Raw genomic sequence first — 24,494 nt, forward strand, 5'->3', positions numbered from 1 at the left:
ATGGAACCAAAAGGCAGAAGGGGAAGCTCCACACATGCTCAATCCTTCTTAAGCAGATGCATTTTTGCTGCTGCCACCATCACCCATGAACATCAGATTCCAGATTCTCCAGCCTTTAAACATAGAGCTGCACCAGCAACCCTCCAGTTGGCTTCCAGGTCTTCAGCATTGGACTGGGGCTGGATCATTCTTCGTCCTTGTGCTGATGCTCCATATTCTTCACCTGAGCAGCTCCTGGTTTCCCTGGCTCTCCAACCTGCAGATGGCCATTGTGGGACTATTGATCCTCTGAACATGTAAACCTATTTGATAAATTCCCTCTTATAACTATGTATAATATATTTATTTGTTCTTCTGAAGAGCCCTAATACACTTTCTTTCTGCTCTAGGTCTGGGTGGTTGCTTTCGAAATGGGCAAGTTAATGAAACCCAAGAAAAGCAGTACTAGTCCTGACAAGATACTATTCTGACATAGATGATGGCTCTTCATACCACCCCAAAAGGCATTCTCTAGTAGCTGGAATTGACCACTATCCCTGCAAAGTGACAACTGCCATTGAAGAATAATATCACTAACAGGTCAAAGGTCAAATGTCTTTTGTAATAATAATCATGCCATGCCCTCTTGAACAAAACTATGATCAACAGATATTTTCAGAAACCATGCTTTTAATGTAAGGCCCAATAGGAGGTTAAGTTCACTCTAAAGAGAGGGGGGACAAGATACACAAGAACAAGTGGTTCTTCTACAAGTTTCAGTTTTAGTTGTTTTTTTGTTTCAGTCCTTAAAAATAAAAATAAAAATCTTGTGAGGGAAAAAATAAAGTAGAAGATATTATAATGTTGTAACCATTCTTTAGAAGTGGATAGACTCCCACCCAAAGTTAGTTCAGATGTGGAGACTGATGATACCACATACACACATAAGAAGGTATGTAAAATGTTACTTACTTACATAATTCAAATCTCTAGGGCAGCAGATCAGGCTCCCAAACAGGCTTTCTGAAATGGCTCAAGAGATCAAAGAAAGAAAACTGGCTTGGAGTTTTTATTGTGATTAGAGGGTGTAGCCAGAATGAGAGTTCCCATATGCAAGCTAAAGAATCTACTGGTTTGAATCTTCTGTAAAGCCAAAGGAAAAAGCATTTGGGCTCTCTTATCAGTGCACCCAGATGTGGAGCAGAAGGGAAGAAAAGGGGTGAGGCTTAAAAACTGTCAACAGTTAAAACATCAAAAAGTAGAATCAGGCCCCAGCACCAAAACAAACAGAAAAATGGAGTCAGGGATAGGGGTAGAGCCCAGTGTTAGAATGTGTACTTAGCATACACAAGAAAACTCTGAGTTCAGTCTCTGGCACCACCGGAAAAAAAAAAAAAAAAATCTAAATGGAATCAGATGCTTTATTACACATAGCATAATTGTAAAAAATTATAGAAAACTATCTATAGGACCAAAATCTTTGTGTAGGTAATGGGGCCCTAATGCAGGAGAGGAGTTGGACTTACGTAGGAGCACTAAGGAAGAAATACTGATAGATGGTGAAGAGGCTCAAGGTCTAGCCTGCAATGGTGAAGAATGCCTATGAAGTTGTCAGTCTAAAACCCTCTCCCACTGGTAATACTGGAAATTACAGATAGTTTCTCCTTTGGACATTCTTTTCCCTAATTCCTCTTAGTCACCAATCTAACAATAAAGTATCAATGTTACATAATGTTTAACTGTTAATTATAGTCAAGTATATTAGAAGAGATTTATGAAATACTTTCTCAGGAGCACATTTTGTTTTGCTTCTCACTTGCATTACATAAATGGTCTTACCATTCCTTTCATCTATGAAGTAGTAAGTACTATCTATGTGCCAAAGGCTTTGCTACTTCCAATAATACATCATGAGGATAAAATAGTCAACGTTACTAAGGCTGGGATCCGCATTTCCAGGTTAGAGTTGGTCAAAAGAAGAAGGCAGAAGTGGACAGAGTCATTATTCTTGGAAGGTCATCATGGTTAGTCCTAGTGATGGACAGACACAGAGATGGCCAGCATTTCCCTCCTCATCCTTACCCTTCTCCACTCTACAGCATCTTCCTGATTGTGGACCCAGTAACCCATCACTAGGTATTAGGCTACAGACACACAGAAACAAGAGATTCACAAAAGCAGAGTTTTCACACATACAGCAGTTTCCATGAATTTCTCCAGCAAGCTCCCTTTTCATGGTTTCACTTAAGAAGTGAGGCAAGCTTCGATTATCAAATTTCTCCGCAAGCTCTGATTGCCTACCAACACCAGTTCTTAATGCAGCCTCCTTGGTAGTTGTTCTCTGATCTGACATTCCTCAGTAGAGAAGGCTAGATTTCATCTCTTACCCCATGTAGCTAATGCTCCAATTCTCCATTTTCCCAGCTCCTCTCATATTTAGTGAAATGTGATTCCTGTAATAAATACCTTAGTCCCATAACTCTTTCAATGGCTTTTTCCTGACCAATATATTCTGATGGAGGTGACTGAGAAAGAAGCACTCATTTATGAATTAGTGTAAAGTGTTAACTTTCCAATCATATGAGCATATAGAAAATAAGGTAAATTCTAAATTTTTTTAAAATGTCAAGTTAGGGCTAGGATTGTGGCTCAGTGATAGAGCACTTGCCTAGCATGTGTGAGGCATTGGGTTCAATTCTCAGCACCACATATAAATAAATGAATTAAAAAAATGTTTTAAAGTGTCAGGTTAGTCAAATGAATACTGATTGTTTCAGAGAATGAAAAGAAAAGAACTTTTCAAGCCTAGATGAAACAGAAAGCCAGGCAACAGAAGAAATCTGGACAGGGAAACAGGGACCAAAGTACTCTAGTTTCCTTCTGAAGTGGCCTAACAATGGAGTTCCAGTTTCTTTCATCATGACTTCCATCTAATGTGATTTTCAAGTTTATACACAGAATTTTCTTTCAGCTGTGCAACCCCATTGAGATTTCTTGGTACTCAAAATGTATCTAGAAAAAATTGTAAATAGAGATTTTAACTGCAGATGCAATAAATTAAAATTTATAGCCAAACATGGTTGGGGCATGCCTGTAATCCTAGCAATTCGGGGAGGCTGAGGCAAAAGGATTTCAAGTTCAAGGTCAGCCTCAGCAACTTAACAAGACCCTGTCTCAAAAGAAAAAAATAAAAGGGCTGGAGAAGTAGCTCAGTGGTTAATCCCCACCAGTTCAATCCCCAGTACCCTCCAAAAACCAATTTCTAACTTTGCTTTTTAACCTGAATTTTTAATGAAATTTTAAAATTGGACATTTTCCAAAACAGGAATTTTTTTCCTTTTACAGTATAAAGGTACTAATGAAAATAATACAAGAGTTAAGGTAAATATCCATAAAGTCCTTTCCAACCTTAAAATCAGTATATGGGAGAATTATGTGAGGATTATTTGACATGTCAGCCTGGTTTGTGGCTGCAGAGTTTTAGCATGTGTTTCCATGTTTGTTTATTTCTTCCTTCAAATTTCTAGAAAAGATAGAACTAACCACTAAAGAAACAAGACACAGTTCCAGCATCTAAGAGGATTTTTCTTATTCTTTTCTAGGACTAGATGCATAGTATTTTCCATAACCTACCATAGGAAAAAATGTGAGTAAAAATCTTTCTGAATATTTGTCCTAACTCAGATTTTGAAAGCAGTGAAGTTTTGCAGAGTTCTGAAAATACCATGAAAGACATTATACCTGCCTGAACAAAAAGTAGTGCACAACCTAGCTCTGACACCTGCCCAGGATGAGAACCCAGCATTGATGCTCGTGAGCAGAGAAAATATGCATTCCTTCCAAGACTTCACAGGTCTCCTTTGCAATTCACAAATTCAATGGTTGAAACATATGTTAAATACATATTTGTTTATTAAATCTCTTATTCTAACTTTGTGATAATTTATAAAGAATAGTATTTTGGATTTTTTAAAATTTCCCATTTCAGTGTAACACTCCTAAAGTTACCAATCCCACAAAATGTCTGTTGGTTGAGTAACAGAGCAGAGGTCACCTCTCTGGATGATGAATGGTGACCCTCCTTGACTAGATTTTACTTTGGCTCTTCCAAATTTGTATATGGCACTTTGGCATACAGAAAAACATGGGAAATTTTTCCTTAAAAGGTAATAAATCAAAATTAGAAATTAAAGTTTAAAAAAAGACATTATATGGCCTTTTGTTAATGATGCTGCTAAATTCTGGCTCCTTTCCATAATTAATTTTGCAATATTTGATATACTAAGACATGAGTCAACATATGTTGAATACCTACCATTGGACAAATACTGTGAATATATTTTTATTTAATCCATCTAACCAGTCAAAACATGAACATTTTTATCTCCTTTTTATAGAGGAGAAATGAAATCAGAATTAGAAGAGTTAAACCTGCTCAAGATCATATTGCTAGTTAGTGAAAGAACCAAGATTCAAACCCAAGTCCTGTTTGTCTCTAAAACCCATGTTTCTTCTGCTATATCATGTGGGTAGAAATAGGAACTACTGGACAAAATGAGGGAAAAGAGAAATGGAATTTAAAAAGCGAAGAAAACTCATGAAAAACATTACCATATTTAAAAATAAACCTAATCGATAATTACCTAGTAATATATATTATATTACATATAATATGCATTTACATACAATATATGTAAAACCTAACAAATGGATGTATGAGGAAAGCAGAAAAGTAACAGTAGGATTTAGGAAGGTAACAGAAAATTCAGAGCCTACTTTTTAAAATAGAAAATTGCAGGCCCCTACTAGAAAATATTTGGGAAATTTTTATGCCATCAAGAAAAGTTTTAAGATACAATTTCCACTTAAGATACATTCCAGTGGGAATAAGCAGGCCAAAAGGATGTGCCATGTTGTTTGTGCAACATTCTAAGCACCTCAGATGAAAAATCACCTATTCACATTTTAAGAAAGGATTTATACTTATTCATTAGCACAAATGTACACAAGCAGGATCCTGCATGCCAAACCAGCTTCACAGTTAATGGTCCCTAACTTCCATATCTTTTACTTATCTATTAAAGAATGCCTTTACACAAAAGATAGTCAAATCCAAAGTCAGTAAAAGCCAAAAACATAAAAATACTAGTAACTTGTACAACAAGGCAAGATTAGTATTTTACTAGTACTTGTACATTATAATGTCCTTTTGTGAAACTATGTCATGACCAGAATTCTTGGGCGATAGTATCCAGAACCCCTCCAGAGAGGGATATTAGAATGTGAGACTCAAAATGGGTTCATTAAAAGTGACAAAAGTGGGAAGACAAAGAGCAGAAATTCCAGAAAAGAACAGCATTTTGCAAGCTATTAAAATGAAAACTGAGGCAGAACAAGATAGTGACTAAGACCCTCTTTATGATCCTCTTGCCACAGGCATACCACGCGCTTCATTTTCAAGAGCTAAGGAAATCAGGTAAAATACCTGCTTTCAGTATAACCAAATGAAAAGGCTATTAAAGAAGGATGGAGGTCTGGGCCAGGACTGAGGCCACCCACCCCTCCAGCTACTTCTGGACCCCGGACCACCCCCCCCCCAACAACGACCCCCCATTTGTTTCCAGACTGGGCACCCAAGCTGCAGCTCCCTAGCATGTTTGGAGGCGAGTACAGACATTTTGAATTATTCCCGAGGGTGTGGCCACTATCTTTGGGTGGGGCAGATCCCATCCTGAGACACCTGCAGGAGACTGGAGGCCCTTTGGCAGGTACCATTCTTGTATGGAGATACTGAGGACTGGGAGGTTTAAGTGGTGGATGACTGAACCATACATTTTTTTATTTTTTATTTTTTCTCTATTTTCCTTTTATTTACCTTTTCCCTGAGTCTCTTTCTCCCTTTTCTTATGCTAAAGACCAACTTCTTTTGATCCTGCTCTCACTCTTCCCTTGATCTGGTACCTCTTTATACTCACTTCTTATCCCATTAACAGTTACATCCTACATCCCTCCCCATCCTCTTCATCCACCACTGGAAGTTGTACAGCTCATTGCAAACCTATTGGTTATACTGTAGATAATAATTGAACTCATCCTGTTTGTTTACTACAATAATATTAACATCTCTGTAGGGGCTATCTGGTGTAGGACTGCATATTGTTTGTAATGGGTGCAGCTAATATTGATCTCCCAATCAAAGGAGAGGTATTGGAAACCTGCAGGGTCACAAAAAGCCTACAAGGGGGAAGCTGCAATAATGCAGTTCTTCATTGCTAGATGGAAAGATAAAGGAACAACATGAAAAAACAGGGGAAGAAAGTGTCCATAGCAAACCAAGATGCTATTTTGGTAGAATCCAATGACAGCATAGCAGTAGAAATGACAGAAAAGGAGTTTAGAATCTACATAATTAAAATGATCCGTGAAGTAAAGGATGAGAGAGCAAATGCAGGCAATGTATGATCACTCAAATAAACAGTTAAAAGAGTAAGTGCAGGAAGCAGAAGATCAGTTCAATAAAGAGAGAGAAATTCTGAAAAAAAAAAATACTTGAAAGAAACAACAAGCCAAATTAAAAACTCAAGAGAAAATATCACCAACAGAATAGATCTCATGGAAGACAGACTCCCAGACAATGACAAAATATTTAATCTTGAAAATAAAGTTGACCAAACTGAGAAGATGGTAAGAAATCACAAACAGAACCTCCAAGAATTATGGAATATCATGAAAAGACAAAATTTAAGAGTCACTGGGGTGCTCTCTTCGGCAGCACATATACTAAAATTGGAACGATACAGAGAAGATTAGCATGGCCCCTGCACAAGAATGACACGCAAATTTGTGAAGCGTTCCATATTTTTCTAAAGCAATCCTCAGTAGAAAGAGCAAAGCAGGGGGTATCACAATACCAGATCTTCAACTATACTACAAAGCAATAGTAACAAAAACGGCATGGTATTGGTACCAAAATAGACAGGTAGATCAATGGTACAGAATAGAGGACATGGACACATACCCAAATAAATACAATTTTCTCATACTAGACAAAGGGGCCAAAAATATGCAATGGAGAAAAGATAGCCTCTTCAACAAATGGTGCTGGGAGAATTGGAAATTCATATGCAACAGAATGAAATTAAACCCCTATCTCTCACCCTGCACAAAACTCAACTCAAAATGGATCAAGGACCTCGGAATCAGACCAGAGACCCTGCATCTTATAGAAGAAAAAGTAGGTCCAAACCTTCAACTTATTGGCTTAGGATCAGACTTCCTTAACAAGACTCCCATAGCACAAGAAATAAAAGCAAGAATCAATAATTGGGATAGATAGAAAAAGTATTTCTCAGCAAAGGAAACAATCAACAATGTGAAGAGAGAGCCTATAGAGTGGAAGAAAACCTTCTCCACACGTACTTCAGATAGAACACTAATCTCCAGAACCTATAAAGATCTCAAAAAACTTCACACCAAGAATACAAATAATCCAATCAACAAATGGGCAATGGGCTAAGGAAATGAGCAGACACTTCACAGAAGAAGATCCACAAGCAATCAACAAACATATGGAAAAATGTTCAACATCTCTAGTAATAAGAGAAATGCAAATCAAAACTACCCTAAGATTTCATCTCACCCCATCTAGAATGGTGATTATCAAGAACACAAGCAATAATAGGTGTTGGTGAGGATGTGGGGGGAAAATGTACACTCATACATTGCTGGTGGGGCTGCAAATTAGTGCAGCCACTCTGAAAAATAGTGTGGAGATTCCTAAGAAAACTTGGAATGGAACCACCATTTGACCCAGCTATCCCACTCCTTGGCCTATACCCAAAGGACTTAAAATCAGCATACTACAGTGATGCAGCCACATCAATGTTCATAGCTGCTCAATTCACAATAGCTAGATTATGGAACCAACTGAGATGCCCATCAATTGATGAATGGTTAAAGAAACTGTGGTATATATACACAATGGAATATTACTCAGCCATAAAGAAGAATAAAGTTATGGCATTTGCAAGTAAATGGATGCAGTTGGAGACTATCATGCTAAGTGAGATAAGCCAATCCCAAAAAACCAAAGGCCAAATGATCTTTCTGATAAGCGGATGATGATACATAACGGGGTTGGGAGGGAGGCAAGAATGGAGGAAGGATGGATTCTATGGAGAAAAAAGAGGGATGGGAAGGGGGTGGGGGTAACAAAAAAGAACAGAATGAGACAAACATCATTATCCTATTTATATGTGTGATTACACAAATGGTGCAACTCTACTTTGTGTACAACGAAACAACAGTTGTACCCCATTTGTGTACAATGAATCAAAATAAATAAATAAATAAATAGGCTTACAGAACACCAAATGCACAAGATTACAACAGATCCACACAAAGGCACATTATAATGGAAATATCTCACATACAAAATAAAGAAAGGATTTTAAAGGCTGAAGAGAAAAGTGTACAATTACATATAAGGGGAAACTAATACGGATATCAGCAGATTTCTCAACCCAGACCCTAAAGCTAGAAGGACCTGGAACAATATATTTCAAGTTCTGAAAGAACATGGATGCCAGCTAAGAATCTTATACCCAGCAAAACTAACCTTCAGATTTGATGATGAAATAAAATCTTTCCCTGATAAACAAATGTTAAAAGAATTTACAGACTAGTGAGAGCCTTTCTGACCAGAACAAGCTCCGAGTCCCGGAGCCCCTGCAGCACAGCGTACTCCGGCAACGAACCAGCGGAGAGCCGCGATCAGCAAGCAGCCTCTGGGATTAGGGCAGGGCAGCCAGAGACCTCTTCAGGCGGCTCTGCCCACTCCGGCTGCAGGCTCTCTTCACGGGGCGATCCAAGATGGCGGCCTAGAGGGAGACTGCACCCCCAGTCGCTCCAGAACCCAGGAGTTAAGAGGGGAGGCATTGAGAGACTCGGACTGAAATAGAGCCACGGGTGAGTCTGCCCACTGGGTAAAGCTCGGCCCGGGTGGCAGGCCCAGATAGAGGTGGCTTATTGGAGCCGGGCAGGGCAGCTAGAGTCTTCCCAAGGTAGCCATCCACACTCCGGCAGTGGGCTCCTCCCACACGGCCAGCTGCACGGCGCAGGCCCACAGTGAGAGCATTTCCGCACAGAGCCAGTTCCAAAACGTGGAACCAGTAGGGGGCTAGGGGCAGTTTTCTTCGAATGAGCTGCTTTATCAGATTCCTCCAAGACATCAGGCTACTGAAGGCTGGGAGGTGATACACTGGAAATCTACAGGGACACTATAAGCCAATATCGGAAAACTGCAATATCTCTGGGTCCCACTGACAACTGACCAATATGAGAAAACAAGGGAAGAAAATGTCCCAAACAAACCTAGATACTACATCAATAAAACCCAATGACAGCACAGCAGAAGAAATGTCAGAAAGGGAGTTCAGAATGTACGTAATTAAAACGATCAGGGAAGCTAATGAGGAGATGAAAGAGCAAATGCAGGCATTGAAAGAGGAGATGAAAGAGCAAATGCAGGCATTAAATGATCGCACCAATCAACAGTTAAAAGACCAAATACGGGAAGCAAGAGATCATTTCAATAAAGAGTTAGAGATACTGAAAAAAAAACAAACTGAAATACTTGAAATGAAGGAAACAATAAACCAAGTTAAAAACTCCATAGAAAGCATAACCAATAGAATGGAGCACCTGGAAGACAGAACCTCAGACATTGAAGACAAATTATTTAATCTTGAAAGCAAAGTTGGCCAAACAGAAAAGATGGTAAGAAATCATGAACAGAATCTACAAGAATTATGGGATATCATGAAAAGGCCAAATTTAAGAATTATTGGGATTGAGGAAGGCTTAGAGAAACAAACCAAAGGAATGAACAATCTATTCAATGAAATAATAACAGAAAATTTCCCAAATCTGAAGAATGAAATGGAAAACCAAGTACAAGAGGCTTATAGAACTCCAAACATACAAAATTACAACAGACCCACACCAAGGCACATTATTATGAAAATACCTAACATACAAAATAAAGACAGAATTTTAAAGGCCGCGAGAGAAAAGAATCAAATTACATTCAGAGGGAAACCAATAAGAATATCAGCAGATTTTTCAATCCAGACCCTAAAAGCTAGAAGGGCCTGGAACAACATATACCAAGCCCTGAAAGAAAATGGATGCCAACCAAGAATCTTATACCCAGCAAAACTTACCTTCAAATTTGATGATGAAATAAGATCCTTCCATGATAAACAAAAACTAAAGGAATTTACAAAAAGAAAGTCAGCATTACAGAACATTCTCAGCAAAATATTCCATGAGGAAGAGATGAAAAACAACGATGCAAATCAGCAACAGGAGGTGCTAACCTAAAGGAATAGCCAAATAAAGGAGAAACCAAATCATGTCAAAAACAAATATGAGTCAATTGACTGGGAATACAAATCATATCACAATAATAACCCTGAATGTTAATGGCCTGAATTCATCAATCAAAAGACACAGACTGGCAGGTTGGATTAAAAAGAAAAATCCAACAATATGCTGCCTGCAAGAGACTCACCTCATAGAAAGAGACACCCATAGACTAAAGGTGAAAGGATGGGGAAAAACATACCATGCACACGGACACAGCAAAAAAGCTGGAGTATCCATCCTCATCTCAGATAATGTGGACTTCAAACCAAAACTAGTCAGAAGGGATAAAGAAGGACATTACATGCTGCTTAAGGGAAGCATAAATCAGCAAGACATAACAATCATAAATATCTATGCCCCGAACATTGGCTCATCCACGTACGTCAAACAAATCCTTCTCAATTCCAGAAATCAAATAGACCACAACACAATAATACTAGGCGATTTTAACACACCTCTCTCACCACTGGATACATCGTCCAAACAAAAATTGAATAAAGAAACTATAGCTCTCAACAGCACAATCAGCAATTTAGACTTAACGGACATATATAGAATATACCATCCAACAAAGAACGAATACACTTTCTTCTCAGCAGCACATGGATCCTTCTCTAAAATAGACCATATTTTATGCCACAAAGCTACTGTTAGCAAATACAAGAACATAGAGATACTACCTTGTACTCTATCAGATCATAATGGATTGAAATTAGAAATAAATGACAGAATAAAAAACAGAAACTTCTCCAATACCTGGAGACTAAATAATACACTATTATATGATGAATGGATAACAGAAGACATCAGGAGGGAAATAAAAAAATTCTTAGAAGTCAACGAGAACAAAGACACATCATATCAAAATCTCTGGGACACTATGAAAGCAGTACTTAGAGGAAGATTTATTTCATGGGGTGCATTCAAAAAAAGAAGTAGAAATCAACAAATAAACGACTTAACACTACAGCTCAAAGCACTAGAAAAAGAAGAGCAGACCAATACCAAAAGTAGTAGAAGACAGGAAATAGTTAAAATCAGAGCCAAAATCAACGAAATCAAAACAAAAGAAACAATCGGAAAAATTAACAAAATAAATAGTTGATTCTTTGAAAAAATAAATAAAATTGATAAACCCTTAGCCACACTAACAAAGAGAAAGGGAGAAAACTCAAATTACTAAAATTCGGAATGAACAAGGAAACATCACAACAGACACGAGTGAAATACAAAACATAATTAGAAGCTATTTCGAAAATCTATACTCCAACAAAACAGAAAACCTCGAAGACATCAACAAATTTCTAGAGACATATGAACTACCTAAACTGAACGAGGAGGACATACACAACTTAAATAAACCAATTTCAAGCAATGAAATAGAAGAGGTCATCAAAAGCCTACCAACAAAGAAAAGTCCAGGACTAGATGGGTTCTCAGCCGAGTTCTACAAAACCTTTAAAGAAGAGCTCATTCCAATACTTCTCAAACTATTCCATGAAATAGAAGAGGAGGGAACCCTACCAAACTCGTTCTATGAAGCCAATATCACCCTGATACCTAAACCAGACAGAGACACATCGAGGAAAGAAAATTTCAGACCAATATCCTTAATGAATATCGATGCAAAAATTCTCAACAAAATTTTAGCAAATCGCATACAAATATATATTTAAAAGATAGTGCACCACGATCAAGTGGGTTTTATCCCAGGGATGCAAGGTTGGTTCAACATTCGGAAATCAATAAATGTCATTCACCATATCAACAGACTTAAAGTTAAGAATCACATGATTATTTCAATAGATGCAGAAAAAGCATTCGATAAAATACAGCATCCCTTCATGCTCAAAACACTAGAAAAAATTGGGGTAGTGGGAACATTCCTAAACATTATAAAGGCAATCTACGCTAAGCCCATGGCTAATATCATTCTAAATGGTGAAAAACTGAAAGCGTTCCCCCTAAAAACTGGAACAAGGCAGGGATGCCCTCTTTCACCGCTTCTATTCAACATCGTCCTTGAGACTCTAGCCAGAGCAATCAGACAAACCAAAGAAATTAAAGGGATACGAATAGGAAAAGAAGAACTCAAACTATCCCTGTTCGCTGATGACATGATTATATATTTAGAGGAACCTGGAAATTCCACCAGAAAACTTTTAGAACTCATAAGTGAATTCAGTAAAGTAGCAGGTTACAAGATCAATGCTCATAAATCCAATGCATTTTTATACATAAGTGATGAATCTTCAGAAAGAGAAATTAGGAAAACTACCCCATTCACAATAGCATCGAAAAAAATAAAATACTTGGGAATCAGTCTCACAAAAGAGGTGAAAGACCTCTACAATGAGAACTACAGAACACTAAAGAAAGAAATTAAAGAAAACCTTAGAAGATGGAAAGATCTCCCATGTTCCTGGATAGGCAGAATTAATATCGTCAAAATGGCTATACTACCTAAAGTGCTATACAGATTCAATGCAATTCCAATTAAAATCCCAATGATGTACCTTGCAGAAATAGAGCAAGCAATTATGAAATTCATCTGGAAGAATAAAAAACCTAGAATAGCTAAAGCAATCCTCAGTAGCAAGAGCGAAGCAGGGGGTATTGCAATACCAGATCTTCAACTCTACTACAAAGCAATAGTAACAAAAACGGCATGGTATTGGTACCAAAATAGACAGGTAGATCAATGGTACAGAATAGAGGACATGGACACAAACCCAAATAAATACAATTTTCTCATACTAGACAAAGGTTCCAACAATATGCATTGGAGAAAAGATAGCCTCTTCAACAAATGGTGCTGGGAAAACTGGAAAACCATATGCAATAGAATGAAATTAAACCCCTATCTCTCACCCTACACAAAACTCAACTCAAAATGGATCAAGGACCTCGGAATCAGACCAGAGACCCTGCATCTTATAGAAGAAAAAGTAGGTCCAAATCTTCAACTTGTTGGCTCAGGATCAGACTTCCTTAACAGGACTCCCATAGCACAAGAAATAAAAGCAAGAATCAACAACTGGGATAGATTCAAACTAAAAAGCTTTCTCTCAGCAAAGGAAACTATCAGAAATGTGAAGAGAGAGCCTACAGAGTGGGAGAATATTTTTGCCAACCATACCTCAGATAGAGCGCTAATTTCCAGAATCTATAAAGAACTCAAAAAACTCTACACGAAGAATACAAATAATCCAATCAACAAATGGGCTAAGGAAATGAACAGACACTTCACAGAAGAAGATCCACAAGCAATCAACAAACATATGGAAAAATGTTCAACATCCCTAGTAATAAGGGAAATGCAAATCAAAACTACCCTAAGATTTCATCTCACCCCAATTAGAATGGCGATTATCAAGAATACAAGCAACAATAGGTGTTGGCGAGGATGTGGTGAAAAAGGAACACTCATACATTGCTGGTGGGGTTGCAAATTAGTGCAGTCACTCTGGAAAGCAGTGTGGAGATTCCTCAGAAAGCTTGGAATGGAAACACCATTTGACCCAGCTATCCCACTCCTTGGCCTATACCCAAAGGACTTAAAATCAGCATACTACAGAGATACAGCCACATCAATGTTCATTGCTGCTCAATTCACCATAGCCAGATTGTGGAACCAACCTAGATGCCCTTCAGTTGATGAATGGATAAAGAAACTGTGGCATATTTATACAATGGAATATTACTCCGCAATGAAGAATGATAAAATTATGGCATTTGTAGGCAAATGGTCGAAATTGGAGAATATCATGCTAAGTGAGATAAGCCAATATCAAAAAACTAAAGGTCGAATGATCTCGCTGATAAGCGGATGAGGACATATAATGGGGGGTGGGAGGGGCTAGCATTAGGTTTAGGGTTAGGTTTAGAGTTAGGCTAAGGAGAGCGGCAAGAATGAAGGAAAGAAGGACTGTGTAGAGGGAAAAGAGGGGTGGGAGTGGTGGGGGGAGGGGAAAAATAAAATAAACATCATTACCCTATGTAAATGTAAAAAAATTTAAAAAAATAAATAAATAAAAAAAAAGAATTTACAAATAGGAAGTCTGCACTACAGAACATTCTCAGCAAAATATTTCATGAGGAGGAAGTGAAGAATGAAAACAAAGCAAAGGGAGGAACTACCCTAAAGGAAAAACCAATCAAAGGAGAAACCAAGTCAAGTTAAAAAACAAAAATAAGCCAAAATGACCAGAAATACAAATCATATCATGATAATAGTCCTGAATACTAATGGCCTAAATTAATTAATCAAAAGACATAGACTGGCAGATTGGAATAAAAAGAAAGACCCAACAATATGCTGCCTTCAAGAGACTCATCTCATAGAAAAAGACATCCACAGACTAAAGGTGATATGTGGAAAAACATACCATGCACATGGACTTAGTAAAAAAGGAGGGATCTCCATCCTTATATCAGATAAAGGGGACTTCAAACCTAAGTTAATCAGAAGGGATAAAGAATGACATTTCATACTGCTTCAGAGAACAATAAACCAGCAAGACATAATGATTTTAAATATTTATGCCCCAAACAATGGAGCATCTATGTACATCAAACAAAACCTTCTCAATTTCAAGAATCAAATAGACCACAACACAGTAACACTGGGTGACTTTAACACATCACTCTCACCACTGGATAGATCCTCCAAAGAAAAACTGAACAAAGAAACTATAAGATTAAATAATGCAATCAATGATATAGACTTAATGGACATGTATAGAGTATTTCATCCATCATCAAGTGAGTACACTTTCTTCTCAGCAGCTCATGGATCCTTCTCCAAAATAGACTATATGCTATACCACAAAGAAGTCATTAGTAAACACAAAAAAATAGAGATACTACCTTGTATTCTATCAGACCATAATGGAATGCAATTAGAAATCAATGATAAAATAACAAACAAAAACTACTCTTACACCTGGAGACTAAATAATATGCTATTGAATGATGCAATGATAACAGAGGACATCAGGGAAGAAATAAAAAAAATTCTTATAGGTCAATGAAAACAACACCGCAACATATCAAAATCTCTGGGACACTCTGAAAGCCGTACTAAAAGGAAAGTTCATTGCATTGTGCTCATACATTAAAAGAATAAAAAGTCGACAACTAAATGATCTAAGATTATAAGCCCTAGAAAAAGAATAGATCAACACCAAAAACAGTAGAAGACAGGAAATAATTAAAATTAGAGCTGAAATCAATGAAACTGAAACAAGAGAAAAGATTAAAAAACTGATTAAAAACTGATTAAAAAGTTGGTTCTTTGAAAAAGTAAACAAAATTGATAAACCCTTAGCCACACTAATGAAGAGAAGGAGAGAGAAAACTCAATTTACTAGAATTTGTGATGCAAAAGGGAAGATCACAACAGACACCTTTGAAATACATAACATAATTAGAAACTACTTTGAAAATCTATACTCCAAAATAGAAAATATCGAAAACATTGACAAATTTTTACAGACATACGATCCTCCCAAACTGAGTCAGAAAGACATGCACAATTTAAACAGATCAATTTCAAGCACTGAAATAGAAGAAACCAACAAAAGTCTACCAACTAAGAAAAGCTCAGGACCAGATGAATTCTCAGCCAAATTCTATAATACCTTTAAAGAAGAACTAATACCAATACTCCTCAAAGTATTCCAGGAAATAAAAAAGGATTTTATGAGGCTAGTATCACTCTGATACCAAAACCACACAAAGACACATCAAGGAAAGAAAACTTTAAACCAATATCCCTGATGAACATAGATGCAAAAATCTTTAATAAAATTCTGGCAAATCACATACAAAAACATATTTAAAAGATAGTGAACCATGATCAAGTGGGGTTTATCCCAGGGATGCAAAGTTGGTTCAACATCTGGAAATCAATAAACATAATTCATCACATCAATAGACTTAAAGTTAAGAATCATATGATTATTTCAACATGCTGAGAAAGCATTTGATAAAATACTTCAAGCACCCTTCATGCTTAAAACACTAGAAAAAAATAGGGATAGTAGGAATATACCTCAACATTGTAAAGGCTACCTATGATAAGCCCCTGGCCAACAACATTCTAAATGGAGAAAAACTGAAAGCATTCTCTCTAAAAACTGGAACAAGACAGGGATGCCCTCTTTCACCACTTCTATTCAACATCATCCTTGAAACACTAGCCAGTGCAATTAGACAGACCAAAGAAATTAAAGGGATATGAATTGGAAAAGAAGAACTCAAGCTATCAGTATTTGCTGATGACATGATTCTATATTTAGAGGATCCAAAGAACTCCACCAGAAAACTTCTAGAATTAATAAATGAACTCAGCAAAGTAGTAGGATATAAGTGATGAATCCTCTGAAATTAGGAAAACCACTCCATTCACAATACCCTCAAAAAATATATATTGGGAATCAATCTAACAAAAGAGGTGAAATAACTCTACAATGAAAACAAGGGAACACTAAAAAAAGAAATTAAAGAAAACCTTAGAAGATGGAAAGATCTTCCATGTTCTTGGATAGGCAAAATTAATATTGTCAAAATGGCCATTCTACCAAAGGCACTACACATTCAATGCAATTCCAATTAAAATCCCAATGACAGTCCTCATAGAAATAGAGAAAGCAATCATGAACTTCATCTGGCAGAATAAGAGACCTTGAAAAGTCAAAGTAATCCTGAGCAGAAAGAGTGAAGCAGGAGGTATCACAATACCAGAACTTCAACTATACTACAGAGCAATAGTAACAAAAACCACATGGTATTGGCACCAAAACAAACACATAGACCAATGGTACAGAATAGAAGACACAGAGACAAACCCACATAAATACGGTTACCTCATACTAGACAAAGGTGTGAAAAACATACAATGGAGAAAAGATAACCTGTTCAACAAATGGTGCTGAAGAAACTGGAAATCCATATACAGTAAAATGAAATTAAACCTCTATTTCTCACCCTGCACAAAACTCAACTCAAATGAATCAAGGACTTAGGAATTAGACCAGAGACCCTGCACCAAAAGAAGAAAAAGTAGGACTGAATCTGCATCATGTTGGCTTAGGATCAAACTTCCTTAACAAGACTCCCAAAGCACAAGAAATCAAAGCAAGAATCGATAAATGGGACGGATTCAAACTAAAAAAAAAACATTTTCTCAGCAAAGGATACAATCGATAATGTGAAGAGAGAGCCTACAGAGTGGGAGAAAATATTTTCCACATGCACTTCAGATAGAGCAAAACTTATAAAGAACCTATAAAACTTTACACCAAAAATACAAAGAACCCAATCAATAAATGGGCCAAGGAACTGGACACTTTACAGAAGAAGATATACAGGTGATTAATAAATAAAAAGTGTTCAACATCTCTAGTAATTAGAGAAATGCAAATTAAAACAACTCTAAGATTTCATCTTACTCTAATTAGAATGGCTATTTTTAAGAACACAAACAATAATAGATGTTGGCGTGGATGTGGGGGAAAAGGCACAACTTTTACCTTGCTGGTGGAGTTGCAAATTGGTGCAGTCACTCTGGAAAACAGTATGGAGATTCCTCAGAAAACTTGGAATGGGCCTACCTTTTGACCCAGTTATCCCACTCCTCAGTTTATACCCCAAGGACTTAAAATTAGCATATTATAGTAATGCAGTCACATCAATATTTATAGCAGCTCAATTCACAATAGATAGATTGTGGAACCAAACTAGATGCCCTTCAACAGATGAATGGATAAAGAAACTGTGGTATACATACACAATGGAATATTATTCAACCATAAAAAAGAATAAAATTATGGCATTTGCAGATAAATGGATGGAATTGGAGACTATCAAGCTAAGTAAGATAAGCCAATCCCAAAAAATCAAAGGCCGATTATTTTCCCTGATAAGTGGATGATGATACATAATAGGGCAGGGGTGAGAGAAGAATGGAGGAACTTTAGATTATGTAGAAGGAAATGAGAGGGGGTAGAGGCGGGGGTATGAAAGATAGTGAAATGAGAAAGACATCATCACCCTATATACATGCATGATTACACGAATAGTATAAATCTACATCATGCACAACCACAGAAACAAAAAGTTGTACCCCATTCGTGTACAATGAATCAAAATGCAGTCTGTAAAAATAAAAAGAAAAAAAATAGATTCTATGTCAAGTATAACTAAAAAGAACAAATTAAAAAAACTCTTTAAAAAAACCATAGAACTACTGCAAGCAAGATCCATGATTACAAAGAAAGTAAATTTATAGTACAGAAACCTGGCAGATATCAATAACCAAGTGACCAAGTTTAAAATGACCAAAAAGAAGATATGTCATACCATGTTTTACCTTCCGATATCATGCACTCAAATGACATCATCTCTGTAATATTCTCAAAACTATAACCTCAACTTAATGAAGAGAAAAGCATCACACATGAACTGAAGAACATTCTAAAAGCATCAAGGTTATTAAAAAAAAAAAAGACCATCACAGATTAGAAGAAACTAAAGGACATGAAAATAAAACATAGCATTTTGGATTGAACCCCAAAGCAGAATAAGAACATTAGTGGGGGAAGGGCGAGCCATGTACAGTGTCCTGTTCCTGTAGGCGGGTACAGGGAAGACTACAATCATATAAAATATGAAATCATAACATTTAATAGTGTGTTAAAAATGTATTAAGCACTTATGCATATACGGCAATTGATATGGATTAAACAGAGTAATAATGTTCTTGCCCACAGAAGTTATCATTTAGACAGACTGTTTCAAAACCTCATTCCAAGCTAAATATCATAGACACTGAAATCTCTCACCAAATAGTAACAGGGTCAAGGTGCTTCATAACACAGCAGCATTTCCTACTGCATCTGCAGCTGCAGCAAAGGTAAGAACGTGAAGACAAGAAAACATTTTGAGAAACTTCCAGGGAGTTGCCTAGAGTCCTCCCTGGACTGCAGCATCCCACAGGAAAGCCTTTACTGTCAAGGTTTTCATGGTTGCAAGTCCTCATTTCCTTAGGACTTGTGTCTTATAAAATGATTTAAAAAAAAAAAACTCTTCTCTACTGTCAGGGTGGAAAAAATACATTGAGTTCTGGATATTTGAAAGAAAGAAAAAAGCCTACATGCCAAGAAAAATGAAATGCTTTTATATTTCAGTAAAGGTCTTTATCTTGTCATAGTAGGTAACGTTTTTTGAAAGTTTACAGTAATTCACGTCTTGGGCATAGCTCTTTGTATGTAGAATGTGGTCTAATCCCCCTAGCAACTCAATGAGCTCCGTATTATTGCTGTATCCATATTTAAAAAGAGGGAACTGAGGAATAACTAGGTTGCGTCATGTATCCAACATCACTAAGGAAGGAAAAGACATACCCAGAAATCAAAGCTGGATAGAGCTGACTTAACCCCTATAAGGTCTCTCTATGGAGCAGAATTTTATAGATGATTGTGACTATTGGCATATTTATAAGATTTAGAACAAGATTTTTAAAAAATTTTGACTTTTACAAATGTGACTAAGGTGAACATATAACAAAAAATCATCTAAACAAACACACATGCCACTTGGATGGAGAATTGTTTAATTTGCCTCATGAGTACTTAGAACATGTTGGAACTTGACTCCATATCCTTTAAGCTTTTATGACCACAAATGGAATGTACTAGACATCCTGTCTTCTTAATATCAGGGTCATTACCTGCTGGCCACCTAGCAAAAAAAGAAAAAGAAAAAGAAAAAGGAAAAACAGAATCTCTTCACCTAAATAAATAGTGTGAGGAAAGGATGCAACAAATTTCATTTAGTCTTAGTTGCTATATTTCAAAAATGAATGGCATCCTCCAAGGTATCATGGGGTAAATATTAGGGAAACCTAAATTATCCTCCAAAATTCCTTCTCCCTTTCCTATTTAGTAAAGGCTAACTCTTCTTACCATCATCAAAAGTCTGTCTTGGTTTGCTTTGGAGATTGAAAACTACTTCTATGTGACACATACAAAACAAGAGGATAGAAAGATCAGTGAAGAGACTACATAGGAAATGCCCTCATTATGGCATCTCTTCCTAACACTTTCATTTGCTCATCTGCTAAATATGTATTTTAAGTTGCAGGCCAGGCACCATATGACAGCTAGAGAAACAGAAATGAGCATATCCCTGCCCTCCAATACTTCAGTTTCCTGGGGAAAATAGACATAGTAACTGTAGTAGGGTTGAACTTGACAGAATGGAGCAGAGAAAACCTGCACTTGCATTTTACTCTGGAAAAGTCAGGATATAGGGGCTTGAGGTTTAAGTTGGGGTTCACCAGGCAGAAGGGTACAATACTCCAGAAGAGAGAACTGTGTATAAGTTAACTAAAAGTAGCTCAGCAAGACTGCAGAGTTCAGGTTGCAAGCAGGGGAGGGGCAGGATGCCTGGTTGGAAAGGCAAATAAGCTGAAGGGGCAAGGGTGACAGCCCTGTATTACCAGTTCTTCTAAACCGTAGAACACATCTCATTCACCAGTGCATCCCTAACCCCATGTGCACTATGTAGCAAGTACTCAAGTAAGTTATCGAGACCACAATGTTTTTAAGTGTGATGTTATGTCTATCAAAATCAGCTATAAAACTAGGTCAACTTGCATTAAGCACTTATCTGAAATTTTTTTTTTAAATTCATATGATTTACTGCCATCTAGTGGTTCTAACACAATAAACTCTTCTATCAGCCCATTCTGGAAGCTCTCAAATTTTTTATAACAAAATTTACCCATGTAAAAGGGAGACTAGTGGGGCTGGGGAGATAGCTCAGTCGGTAGAGTGCTTGCAAGGCAAGCACAAGGCCCTGGGTTCAATCCCCAGCACCGCAAAAAAAAAAAAAGGGGGGGGGAGACTAGCAGAAAAAAGGAAACAGGGGAGAGAGGAGAAATCCCCTTCTTCTTCCCTAATAATCGGATGTATATGATCAAAATACATTGTATGTATGTTACAAATATGCCACAAATGAAGTTCATCATTCTGTATAATTAATATGCACTAATAAAAAACTTACCTAATTACCAAATATATTATCTTTCCTAAATTCACATGTATTATTACAAACAGGTCTCTACAAAAAACTTGTTTGCTTTTGTTCTTCAGGGTTAAAGACCCAGTTTCCTCAAGCATAACAAGATCTAAGATGTGTAATAAAGCTTATTATCATAATAGGAAAATATTTAATAAAATACTACATGACAACAGAGAAACTTCTAAATTACAGAACATTTATATGATGACCAGTATGCAATCATTAAAATCATGTTTTTCAAAAATATTTAATGAAAGAGACAGCAATGATTCATACTAAGTGGAAAAAAGATAACTACAGCCTCTCAACTATTGGAAGAAACAAACATCAAAAAAAAAAAGTAGGAATTCAAAACACTTAACATCAAAAAACCCCCAAATAACCCAATCAATAAATGGGCTAAGGAACTGAACAGATACTTCATAGAAGAAATACAATCAATCAACAAATACATGAAAAAATGTTCAACATCTCTTGCAATTAGAGAAATGCAAATAAAAACTAGTCTATTTCATCTCACTCCCATCAAAATAGAAATTATCAAGAATACAAGCAACAATAAATGTAGGTGAGGATGTGGGGGAAAAGGTACACTCATACATTGTTGGTGGGACTGCAGATTGGTGTAACCACTTTGGAAAGCAGTATGGAAATTCCTCAGAACACTTGGAATGGAGCCACCATTTGACCCAGCTATCCCACTCCTTGGTTTATACCCAAAGGACTTAAAATCAGCATACTACAGTGATGCAGCCACATCAATGTTTATAGCAGCTCAATTCACAATAGCTAAACTATGAAACCAACCTAGATACCCTTCAATAGATGAATGGATCAAGAAAAATGGTACATACACACAATGGAATATTACTCAGCCTTAAAGAAGAATGAAATTATGGCATTTGCAGGGAAATGGATGGAACTGGAGAATATTATACTAAGTGAAATAAGTCAATCCCCAAAAAACCAAAGGTTGAATGTTTTCTCTGCTAAATCACAATAAATTGGGGATGGGTACTAGGGAAAAATAGAAGTACTCTGGATTAGGCAGAGGGGAGTGAAGGGAGGAAGGGGGCACAAGGGTAGGAAAGATAATGGAATGAATTGGACATTATTACCCTATGTGTATACATATGATTACACGACTGGTGTGATTCTACATTATGTACGACCAGAAGAATGAGAAGTTATATTCCATATATGTATGATGTGTCAAAATGCATTCTGCTGTCACGTATAATTAGAATAAAAAAATTTAAAAGGTAGGAAATTAATGCAACAGACTATCAGCAGTGGTGGTTTCTCAGTAGTAGGATTTCGGGTGATTTAAAAATTTTCTTAATAAATTTTTCTATTTTCCACATTGTATATGTATAACTTTTTTAATTAGAGAAGTCCAAAAAAAAAATAATTTAGAGCAAATGAGATTACCTCCTTCGATAAAAGTGTGCACATGAGAAAAGGAAGAATACCCTAAGTTTGCCTTCCAGGATGTCCTATGAACCTGAATTTCAGATGCCGTAATAGATTATTCATATTGGAAGACTTGTCACAACAGCATCTCCCATGTGTATTCTTATACACAATTATTTCTGCAAAGGCCTCTTTGACCTCCAGAATCAGAATATGAGCAACTAAGCATAAATTTGCTTTATTTCTTCTTACACATGACTGTCAGCGTAAACAAACTCTTTAAGAACTTTCTCTTAGAAAGTTACATCAGGGAGGACCGCGGAGGAGCGAGGGGAGGCACGCATTGGGGGTCCTGGGGGGAAGATCAACCGGCCCCGAACGGAGCTGAAGAAGCAGCTGTTCAAGCGCCGGCGGGTGTTGAACCGGGGGAAGCGACTGAAGCATCAAGTGGTCGGGGCTGTGATAGACCAAGGGCTGATCACGCGGCATCACCTCAAGAAGCGCGCATCCAGTGCACGTGCCAATATTACTCTGTCAGGGAAGAAACGCAGACTCCTACAGCAGATCCGGCTCGCTCAGAAAGAGAAGGCAGCAATGGAAGTGGAAGTCCCTTCAAAACCAGCCAGGACTAGTCAACCACAGCCCAAACGACGAAAGAGGATAACCCCCGCCCCCAGGATGTAGACATGGAGAATCTTGAGGATGCAAGCTAAAGTTCTTACCTCTTCCGCCAGGCCATATTTTCAACTGGAGCCAGCAGGATTTGGTGGTTGTTTCAGAGGATTTTGAAGAAAGCATTACCTGCTTTCACTCATCCCAGTTCCTCTTACATGATGGCTTACTGACTTCCCCTGGAGAGATATGTTGAGAGGGAAGAGGGTAGAAAAGAAAGATTCTAGAGGGCCCAACTTCCGTTTATAATAAATCCCTAGAGCTCTGCCTGACGTATGTGATAAAGTATGGGAATGGCGGATGGGCCATGAAAACGTCTATGGGTGTGGGTGGAGACAGTCTAGAAACACAGACTCGTTTGAGCAAAAATAATGAGAAGCTAGTCTCTGGTGACCTGGTCTCTGTTTCTCTCCAACTTTCCATTTCTGACAATAATACAGGTTATTGTAGGAATGACACATGGTAAGGATCCTAATCCTGCCTTGACCCCTGTGTGACCAGGATGGGCAAGTCACTTTACTTCATGTTCATCTTGCTGCTTTTGCTGGATTATGTTTTTAATAAATACCAAAATATAAAAAATATAAATATACCAAAATATAAAAAAATATGTATATATATTAAAAAAAAAAGAATGTTACATCAGTCAGACTTTCCTTCCACTGGTGGGCACTTTTGAAAACCTGGTATGAAAGCATTGTTAGAGTATTGTTCTAGTAGATAAAAGAAAATACAATATTAAAAAGCTAACTTGATTATTATTATTGCTTCTATTTTCAAAATTTGAATCATGGCCTAAGTGATATCTGTATGTAAAACACCTAAAATATGCTTTAAAATATCTTCTATTTTTAATATTTTACAGTTCATACAGTAACTATAGAAATGCCTTCTACAGATTTTTATAATGCCTA

General features: G+C 37.1%; 1 protein-coding gene and 1 non-coding gene across 2 annotated transcripts; both read left to right on the top strand.

Moving 5' to 3' along the window:
• Positions 1-23,847, top strand: LOC124959646 (uncharacterized). Its single transcript, XM_047518015.1, is given in 4 exon segments — positions 1-296; positions 4,377-4,431; positions 23,206-23,568; positions 23,571-23,847. Coding segments are annotated over 4 exon segments (765 nt in total). The 3' UTR covers positions 23,622-23,847.
• LOC124960864 (U6 spliceosomal RNA) lies at positions 6,736-6,842 on the top strand. The gene has a single exon (XR_007104182.1). It is a non-coding gene; the product is annotated as a U6 spliceosomal RNA (small nuclear RNA).
• Positions 23,848-24,494: the final 647 nt, after the last annotated feature.

Source organism: Sciurus carolinensis, chromosome 11, assembly GCF_902686445.1.
Source record: "Sciurus carolinensis chromosome 11, mSciCar1.2, whole genome shotgun sequence".
Classification (NCBI taxonomy): Eukaryota; Metazoa; Chordata; class Mammalia; order Rodentia; family Sciuridae; genus Sciurus; species Sciurus carolinensis.